Source organism: Myotis davidii, unplaced genomic scaffold (assembly GCF_000327345.1).
Source record: "Myotis davidii unplaced genomic scaffold, ASM32734v1 scaffold184, whole genome shotgun sequence".
Lineage (NCBI taxonomy): Eukaryota > Metazoa > Chordata > Mammalia > Chiroptera > Vespertilionidae > Myotis > Myotis davidii.
In genome coordinates, this window is record NW_006297021.1 from 7,157 (window position 1) to 17,847 (window position 10,691).

The 10,691-nt window shown below is 41.5% G+C and overlaps 1 protein-coding gene across 8 annotated transcripts in view; it reads right to left on the bottom strand.

Moving 5' to 3' along the window:
• Positions 1-696: 696 nt before the first annotated feature.
• The window catches only part of ZNF596 (zinc finger protein 596), a 14,343-nt gene continuing 4,348 nt past the window's right edge, over positions 697-10,691 (bottom strand). For 2 of the 8 annotated variants that reach the window (XM_015569752.1, XM_015569751.1), the window contains 4 exons: positions 9,060-9,186; positions 7,940-8,080; positions 6,476-6,567; positions 4,426-5,767 (listed from right to left, as the gene is read on the bottom strand). In XM_015569752.1, coding sequence (XP_015425238.1) covers positions 4,529-5,767; positions 6,476-6,567; positions 7,940-8,080; positions 9,060-9,186 — 1,599 coding nt within the window. In that variant the 3' untranslated portion in view covers positions 4,426-4,528. Of the gene's footprint in view, positions 1,447-4,425; positions 5,768-6,475; positions 6,568-7,939; positions 8,081-9,059; positions 9,187-10,691 lie in introns of those variants that run through there. The other 6 variants (XM_015569756.1, XM_006772640.2, XM_006772644.2 and 3 more) reach the window with 6 other exon arrangements.

The following is a 10,691-nucleotide window of genomic DNA, read 5'->3' on the forward strand; positions in this document are numbered from 1 at the left end:
AAGTATGTTTCCTAAAAGTGAACTGAAATAACAAACATGTATAAACGAAGAATATTTTCAAATTATCCTTGAAAATGGCCTTGTTCTCCACTGTTTAATCAGATGTTTAACTTTTTGTTTGCTGAAGCCAATCAAGATGAAGGCTGGGGGTGTCCCAGGGAAGGCACTAGCAGTGGTTCTCAACCTTCTGGCCCTTTAAATAGTTACTCACGTTGTGACCCAACCATAACATTATTTTCGTTGCTACTCCATAACTGTAATGTTGCTGTTATGAATCATAATGTAAATATCTGATATGCAGGATAGCCTTAGGCAATCCCTGTGAAAGGGCCGTTTGACCGCCAAAGGGGTCGTGACCCACAGGTTGAGAACCGCTGCACTAGGTTTAATGCTTGTGTGATTAGGGTGAGTCTATGAAATTCATCTGTGACTGTTTTCCCTTATGTCTCTTTATCCAAAAACAGCTGGAGTGTGCAGGCTTTGGGAAAAGAGACCAGAGCTCCTTCCCTGTGGGATGTGTACCAGAGTGTAGTTGCCCATGTTGCCATTTGGCGTCCGGTGAGTCCTCCATTACACCAGAGGTCAGCTACTTTCACCGACTGCCATTGTACAAGGCTTATCAATGCCGTTTTCTACCACAACAGTAACTTAAAATATATAAACTCTATTAGTACCTACTTTTTATTTCCCATTAACTTCTCCAATTCTACAATCTGATACAGGGGGCTTAAGGGGTAAATATGCACAATGGGTGTTGATCTGCCAAACTGAGAGAGTCACTGAACTGATCAATCATTTCATGAAATAGAATCTGAGGTCACTTGGTTGACAACCCAATCTTTGCAGAGATAATGAGTCATTAGCAACATTCAGTCTTCTTGCTCTTCACCATGGGCAAGGAGAGCCCCCCTGGTTTTTCCACTTTGCTTGGCAGCAGACAAGCCTGAGTCAGTAAGGGTGTGGCCAGAGAGGGGCCTCCCCCTGAAATGAGCAGAAGCAGGGTGGGGCTTCAGCCTAATAGATTCGGGCCTCGTAGGGTGGGACCCTGAAAGGTGTAGTCAGAATGAGTAGGCTTATGCCTCCTCTGACCGACTCCGGGCATTTCTGTGTCTGTCCCTCATTCCTCCCATGTTTGCCTTGGGATTGTTGCTTCAAAATGGCTTTAGTTCTCCCCACTTGTGGAGAACTTAGCATCTTCAATTGACAAACTTACCAGGCTTTCTACCATCGATCTTTGTGACTCAGTCCCTAATCTTTAGCCCCAGTCAGTGCCACAATCACTGATATCCACAGGTCCCTAACCTCTGAACCACTCAGACCCTGGATTACCTGGTCCCTCCCACTTCTAATCCTGGCAGGGCCCATGGGCGTGACTTCACGGGTGCTCCAAGGGTGATGACTGTTGACTGATGCCGGGTAGACAATGCTTCTCACCTCAGACACCCTCTGAAAGGTAATGACAACACACACTGAGCCAACACTTATCACACAACCCTTTCAACACAGGCAAACCTTAACACACAGTCCAAATGACGACATGTAAAACAACAATGTTCAATCACATGTGGACCTTCCATAGTGAACACTTACTTTCACAGAGGCCATAAAGGCCTATACCCTCTAAGTCACACACACACACTAAGGAAACACACCTCTATGTGGATCACATAAGAACCACATGCCTCCTGAAAGCATTAAAGGAGAGCCTGGCTATGCCTATGTGAGCTTTGACACCGGGCTTTTCACACTTCAGCAGTAAGGGAGAAATACGAGGCAGAGGAACAAAAGGTGTGATTTCCATCAGGGCCAGCAGTACCATATGGTAAAAGAGACAGGTCATGAGAAAGGATCTACTTGTGGTTGTCTGATACAATTGCACCCACAAAAAATTAGGGAAGTGCAGATAATTAAAGCAGGTTCCTATGAGAAACCACCAAGGTTTTAATGTTTTTCCATTTAAGGATTCCATGTTTTTCACTGTGGAGAATTTTTATGTCATTATTATCATCAAAATTCTTTAAAAAAAAATTAATCCTCACCCCAGGATATTTTGCCATTGATTTTTAGGGAAGTGGTAGAGAGAAGGAAAGACAGAGAGAAACATTGATGTGGGAGAAACACATGGATTGGTTGCCTCCTGCATGCGCCCTGACCAGTGCCCCGGCAGAGGAGAAACCTGCAACTAAAATATGTTCCCCTGACTGGAATCGAACCCAGGACAAAGGGTCCACAGGCTGACACTCTCTCCACTGAGACTAAGTGGCTAGGGTGTCAAAATTCTGATTTAAACATTTTATATGTAAAAATAGAGGTAAATCATTTTCATTTAAAATTTCAATAAATATAACATTAATAATACAGTTAGAATATGGTTTTGTATCCTCTATATTTTAACTCACGTTTAATATTTTATAACTCACCCGAATACATGTGTTTATACCAGTGTAAGCAAACGAATTTAAAAAACCTGCTTAATTTTTACCAATTAAGACTTTCATTTTTTCAGTACTAATCATTTTAGTTTGACCATATTATTTCTACCAAAATTGTGCATTCTACACTCCCAGAGTGTTTCACAATTGTGAATTTTATCTTACGTTTTCAGGAAGAAGTCTTTGGTAAAATTCTGGATATTTTGCTGAATTGTTTGCTTAATGGTCCAATAATTTTAGCCAGTCTAAAATTTCTAATGTGAAATCCATCTAAAAGTTTATCCCTTCTCAGTGAGATAACCAGTGCCAAGCAATGAGAAGTCACTGAAGATTCCATCATTTGTTACACTGAATATTCAATAATGTGAATCCTCACCTGCTTTACAAGTGCTGATTAATAAGTAACATTTCACCACTTTCCATAGAATTTTCCAAATTATCTGTTAAGCTTAAAGAGGCTTTTGCCTACCTGCTATTGGATTTTTTCCATTTATTTCTTGTTTTAGCAGTTAACTGACATTAAATTTTTTTGTGCTCACCAAGACTGGTGCTAAGTTGAATAGTGCACAATGATTACAGAGCTAGAATTTTTCTCCTCTGCAGTTTGCTAATTTGTGTGAAGGATAAATTATAAATAGAGGCACTCCTGCACTGACTACATACATAGACTTCCTCTGATCTGACTCCTCCATTCATTCATGGGTTAGATCCGTGGTCGGCAAACTGCGGCTCGTGAGCCACATGCGGCTCTTTGGCCCCATGAGTGTGGCTCTTCCTAAGCCTCAGGAGTACCCTAATTAAGTTAATGACAACATACCTACCCATATAGTTTAAGTTTAAAAAATTTGACTCTCAAAAGAAATTTCAATCGTTACACTGTTGATATTTGGCTCTGTTGACTAATGAGTTTGCCAACCACTGGGTTAGATGAACTAAATATTTTGTCTAGCTGAGAAACCCCAGATTCTGGTTCCTGCCTCATCACTCCTAAGGCAAAACACAGCAAGAAGCTTATAAACGCACTTGCTCAGAGACCATCTCAGGCCACTAAGGGTCTGCTTCATGCCAGTTGGCTTCACCTTAATCAAAATAGTACTTACTTATTCTCATCCCATCCCACCCTATTCCTGTTTAGTCCCAGCTCAGATCAAGTGCTTGGGCTAATAGATTCCCATTCCAGAGTTACTTAACCCCTTCCCCGGCAGAAACGTGTATACTCGTTTTCACAAAATGTTCTTTTTCAGTCGTCGACGAGTATACTAAGAAAATATGGTAAAAAAATATGGTTTATAGGAAGACGAGTTACAAACTGTTTTCATAACCAGCATCAAAAATACTATATAGAACCAAAATAAAAAAAATTAGTCTGAAAAAGAAACGTTTTTAACAAAAAAATTGTTGGGGAAGGGGTTAAGATCTCACTGATGTTTAGAAATGGGTTCTGGATCCTGATGTAGATCAACTTCCAGCCCAGACCTTGCTGGCATGGAGTATCATTCAAATTGGGTGGTGGTGGCAGGAACCAGGAAGGAGATCATGTGGTCTCCAGCTCTCAGACTGAGTCCTGACTGAGGACAGGAACCAGGGGTCCGGTCAGCCCCAGGTCAGACTCAGAGCCAGTCCAAGTCACTCAGTGATGCAGCTGATGGGGTACACCACAGTGCTCCGAAATCCCTGCCACCATGTGTATGGTGACAGTGGCTCTAGCCAGCAGTGCCCCCTGGTCCAGGCAGGAGTCCAGACTCTGCTGTACTGAGGACCTGCAGGCCCCCACCTCCTCATCACAGTTCCCCAGCCCTTGCCCCACTGCAGTCTCCCACTCTGCCAGCTCACCCCTTGCCACTCTGCTGGCACCATGCCCCTCTAACTCCATCCACCAAGCCATTTTTTAAAACAGAACTGTGTAATAAAGATCCCAACACATTCGCTGCTTTAAGTTTTTCTCTGAGTCAGCCCAATGTGTATAGAGTTTGTCAAGTGGCTGCCATACATATGGATTCTCCCTATTTTTATTTAACTTCAATTGAATGAAATTAGGATGAATAAAGGCTCTTCCACATGGATTACAAACTGCCTTTTCCCCCAACGTGAGTCCTTCAAGGGTGTTTAGAGTCTGAATCAACGGGTAGTGAATCTCCCACATTTATAACCTTTACGGTGTGAGTTTTTTCATGCTGTCTAAGGTTAAAATATTTACTGAAGACTTTTTCACATAGATAACATTTGTATGGTTTCTCTCCAGTGTGAACTCTCTTATGCAGTCCAAAGTTATAGCTTCTGTTGAAGGCTTTCCCACATATATTGCATTGATATGGTTTCTCGCCAGTGTGAGTCCTCTCATGTCGTCTAAGGACAGAAGAGTGATTGAAGGCTTTCCCACAGAGGTGACACTCATATGGCTTCTCTCCTGTGTGAGTTCTCGCATGTCGTTTAAGAACAGAAGAATCAGTGAAGGCTTTCCAACATATATGACACTCATATGGCTTCTCTCCAGTATGAGTTCTCCCATGTCGTTTCAGGACAGAAGAATCAGTAAAGGCTTTTCCACACAGATGACATTCATATGGCTTCTCTCCAGTGTGAGTTCTCTCATGTTTTCTAAGGTGAGAAAAATGAGTGAAGGCCTTCCCACATAGATGGCATTCATGTGGTTTCTCTCCATTGTGAGTTCTCTCATGTTGTCTAAGGTAAGAAGGCTTACTGAATGTCTTCCCACATAGATGACATCCATATGGTTTCTCTGCAAAGTGAGTTCTTTCATGTTTTGTAAGGTCAGAATACTGAGTAAAGGCCTTCCCACATAGATGGCATTCATGTGGTTTCTTTCGAGTGTGAATCATCTCATGTCGGCTAAGGTTATAACTTTTACTGAAGGCTTTCCCACACAGATGACATCCATATGGTTTCTCTCCAAAGTGAATTCTTTCATGTTTTCTTAGGTCAGAACAATGAGTGAAGGCCTTTCCACATAGATGACATCCATGTGGTTTCACTCCAGTGTGAATAATCTCATGTCGTCTACAGTTAGAACTGTTACCAAAAGCTTTCCCACATACATGACATTCAAATGACTTCTCTCCATTTTGAGTATTACTGTGTTGTCTAAAGGCTGTGAGTTGAATCAAAGCATTCCCATGTTGACATTCAAACAATTTATTTCTAGCATCGATTTGTTTATGATGATTAAAGTAATTGATCATTTTTCTAAATTCTTGTATCATATGAGGTTTCTTTGCCATGTGAGGTATCATGCACCGAGTCAATGTTAAGATTTCAGACCACTTTTCTCCCAAATCATTACATTCAAAAGGCTCTTCTTGAGTGTAAAATCTCTGCTTTTTCAAAGGAAATGAGAGACTGTTAAAGGTTTATCCATAAGTATTCATTCCTTCATTCATTTCTCTACATATAAATTCTAGAGTAATCATTCTGTGATACCAGTAGATTCCATTCAAAATTGTTCCTATTAGTTATATAACCACGTGCATAAAGATTATTTTCTTTTGTGGTATCCCAACTGCAGAAATATCTGATTAATTTTTATAGACTCTGCTTCAAAGACTGGGTATATGAGCCAGAATTATACAATTGTCTCTCTTATTTTTAATCCTCACCTGAGAATATTTTCCCTTTGATTTTTAGAAAGAGTGGAAGAGAGAAGGAAAAGACAGAGAGAAATATTGATGTCAGAGAAACACATCAATTGGGTGCCTCCTGCACATACCCTGACCAGGCCAGGGAGGAGCCTGCAACTGAGGTACGTGGCCATTACTGGAATAGAACCCAGGACCCTTGGTTGGTCCACAGGCCAACGCTCTACCCACTGAGCAAAACTGGCTAGGGCACAATTGTCTCTTTATAAGACCTCAGGTTATGGTTTTGACTTCAGTTTAAGTTCTTCCCTAAAACCCAACTAACAAAACTCTCTGCTGTGAGAGCCCTTAATCCCAACTTTAATTAGTTAGGTAATTAAGCCAAACTCATAACTTATTTAATTTCCAGTTCTTTATTTGGAAGAACAGGTTTACACCGATAAAGCTTACCACTGCACTGATCAGGGATGTGTCCTTCTTGTGAAAATGTTGAGTGGATAATATTTCTTGTTTTTTAAAATCATCTCTCCTTTCTGAAATGACTGGGGCGGGGAGAATTATTAGGGAGATTAAAGTGTTGAAGAGACCCACAACCCATTTGTTTTAAATATTAACACATAAATGGGAAAGCACATCAAAGTAAGGAATACGCTAAGGAAAAACACATTACAGACATCAACTGACATTTTCTGGACTAGAATATGAGAAAAATAAAATGAAGATGGCAAGTTGGGGAGGAAAAGAGAGGGACATATTCATAGAATAGGTCCATGAAAAGGGACATTTTTTGAATTAAAAAAACACATAAACACATCACTTTTATTGATAAGTCAGACACAATGGATGGTTTCACAAAATAAGACAGTCCCAAGACAATGGAGTATAAAACGACAGCAGACAAGTTAATACTATTCCTCTTATTCTCGTCCTCAGCACTAAATCCTCCAACCTCCTCACAGTCCTTATCAAGGATAGCCGCGTCCTCCTGGGCCTCAGAAAACTCTCCTTCCTCCACTCTATGACCCACATGCCAGTGAACACAGGCATGCTTGGCATACAACAGGTCAAACTGTGGTCCAGGAGAGCCCACGCCTCAGCAACGGCTGTGGTGTTTTGTGGCATTGCTCAGCATGGACGTATCTCACTGAATTTGGGCCAGATTTCCACCAGGCATCACAGTGGTAGGTTGCTAATTAATGCACCCTCAGAAACCAGTGGGGCAGCAATCTACAGAGGTGATGGTATGCTTGGTCTTGATGGTGGGAATGGCAGCACTAACATCTTTGGGAACTACGTCACCAAATGAGAAAAGGCAGTAAGCCTGGCATTTACCAAGGAAGGGTCAGATTTCACCATCTGGTTGGCTGGCTCAAAGCACACACTGGTGATCTCCACTGCAGTAAGCTGCTCATAGCAGGCTTTCTCAGCAGAGATGACAGGGGCCTATGTGGCCAGAGGAAAGAGGATTGGGGTTGTGGCACCAGGTTTGTCTGGAATTCTGTAAGATCAACTTTCAATGCCTCCTCAAACTCGAGGAAAGCCATGATGGAAGACACAATCTGGCTAATTAGGTGGTTAAGGTTAGTGTCGGTTGGGCGCTCAATATCAAGGTTTCTCCCACAGATATTACAGATGGCCTTGCTGTCAACCATGAAGGCATGATCAGAGTGCTCCAGGGTGGTGGGGGTGCCGAGATAGAGTTATAGGGCTCAACTCCAGCTATGGAGATCTGGGGGTGGGGGGATAAGTACATGAATATAACGTTCCCTGAAGTTAAAGATAATGACAGACACTTGAAGAGAAGTTACTACCTGCAAAATATAATGACATCTCAAGAATTTGTCTCCTACGTTTTACAAAACATCACTAACCTCAGATATCTCCACTAGTCACCCTTAGGGCCCACTTACTTACCGACAAGGCTCTTTCTCTTCCTGAAGCACAGCCTCTGGTGCTCACCTGGACTCGGGCCTTGCAGAACACCAATCCCTTCTCTTGAAAGTGGCTGTGCCTCCTTGAAATGGGAAATCACGTATGATTTGTAGAGCTGGCTGCCTGTTTGTATGTAAATGATACATGGATTTTGAGTTCTGTGCTGACAACAGTACATGGTGATCAAAACAGGGTCAACTAAATGAGAAAAGTAAGATAACATCTGAAAATCAGCCCAGGAAAGAGTACACTGAAAGTAACATGGGTAGTCAGCCAATGACATTTCTTAAACTTGTCCCAGGAGATATTAAAGACATATCATTGCTGATGCCCATGCCCAAGTTCAAAGACAGACTGTAGAATCATGAATATTTTCATTCAGTGAGAAAATATAAGTTTTCACAGTGCTTGACTATTATGGCCAAATACAACTTCTACCAGAAAAAAAAATCTAAGTTCTGGAAAACAGTGTCTTGTTATTTTTAATACTTTGTTCTGATCTAACAGTACCTGCAGCAAAATAAACATTTATACATTTTAAGTAATAGATTTACTTACACATTCAGAAACAGTGAGTTTCTGCCCTGGCCAGTTTGCTCAGTGGTTGGAGCACTGGCCCTCAGACCAAAGGCTTCCAGGTCAAGGGCATGTACCTCAGCTGGAGATTCAATCCCAGGCCCTGATTGGGGCATGTGAGGGAGGCAACCTATCGACGTTCTCTCTCACATTGATGTGAGACTCACTTGCCATTTAATGAGTCTCTCTCCCTCCTCCTCTCCCCCCATCCCCTTTACTACCTCTAAAAATCAGTGGGAAAAATATCCTCTGGTGAGTATTTAAAAAACAAATGTGAGTTCCCACCACTGTGTGAGAGTTGGATATTGAGGAGGCAAGGGAGACATGAAATTATGTCAGGAAGATTATATTCTACTATGCTTACAAGCTGAATAAAAGTAAAAAGTAAAGAAAATTACTGACCATAAGGTAGTTGGAAGACATGAAAGGATCAAGACAAAGTTTGGAATAAGAAATGGGAAAGCTTTTCGACATATGTGTAGACTGAATAAATACATACATGCACAGTACATATGAAGAGACTCACCAATCGAGACCAGATGACTGATGCTCTCCAGCATCACCTCTGTGAACAGTTTTCTCTGGGGTGTGTCCAGCAGGGCCCACTCTTCCTGAGTGAAGTCTACAGCTACATCCTCGAAGGACACGGCTTCCTAAAACATCATGGACATTGTTTCAGACGGTGCCAGGACTGCCAATCGCTAGGGGAGGATGGTCCCAGTAGGTCACGGCACTAAGGAAGTGGCAGCTGAGCGTACAGAAAGTTCTAACAGTATTTTGGGTCCAGCCACATCGTTCTCATTGCTGACCTGGACATCTGACTTTCAGATATACCCACAGTAAATATGTAAAACTTCACTGTAAAGAAGTATAACATGAGGTGTGGTGTAATATAACCTGGAGATATACCAGTAAACTTGTAATTATGACTCCAAGTGATGATTACAAAATTTGCACTTGGAAATTTATAATTAAAACACTTCTCCAATTTCAAGGAAACCTACAAACTCATCAGAAGGAATGCAGTGTCCATTATTTGTCCCTTTTTACCATGACTATGTTCAGATCATTCTCCTTTATCAGCTCTGTTTGGTCACCAATGAACTAGTGTAATGGTAGTTATAATTTTTTTTAAGATCCAATGAGCAGGTGTAAAGTGGTAACTATGTAGCAAACAACATTAAAAACAAGCTCTATGTTTATTATTCAATGAATGACAGAGTAAACTGAAGCAATGCCCAGAATTCTGCAAAACTGAACAGAATTCATACAGGACTTGGGATTAGCAGGCGCAGCCTTTGTCTCCACATGGCTCAGGTGCTGGTGACACAGCCTAAAGATAACGGCTCAGCAGCACGAGCCAGAGACCCTGAGACGTCCGTGCTGAAGGCCAGGAGTATCCTGATTCTTCCTATGGTCCGAGGCCCCGTTTCTCAATTTTTCTGGGACCTCCAATTACCAGTTGTCATTGCCTCTTTTGTTTCTCCATCTTGTCTCGCTACTAAAGTTTACCTGAAACCACTTGATTATTCTGGGCTCTTTACTTCATCAAAAATTTCCACGAGGCCCTAGGTTTCACTCTACCTTCTATGTTCCTCCTCCTGAATCACAACCCAAATTAAGGAAACAATACCCCCTATGCATTGCCTCCACTTAACCAAATCTGAAGAAAGGAAAAATTACAAGAAGAAAATTCCTAACTTGAGGCATGGGTAATAATGAGAATTTTGGTTTTCCTTTTTAGATTTCAAAAGCGCAAACATATTCTACAAAAATTGTAAGAGGGCTGAGATTGGGAAAAATAAATGACTGACTGCTCATTGCCTTTTTTGGCATAATCGTTATTTATCTTCCTTCAATACTAATCAGCACGCCTGTCAGCACCTGTAACTGTGGACTGGCCAAACTCACCTGTGGAAACATCTGCCGCCCTTTCTGGCTATAAGGTTTTGCTCCTTCCTCACCTGTATTCACTTCAATCGTAAGCCATTACAGTTAATCATAAAGGGTGTCCCAAAATTCACTCAAGAAGTAATTTTGGTAGAAAACACAGGTTTATAATTAAAAATTGTAAATTTTTTATTGATTCATAAAGTATACAGTATAGGGTTATGGATGGAATAGCATATCGGGTAAATGGCCTCCACGGCTTTGCTGG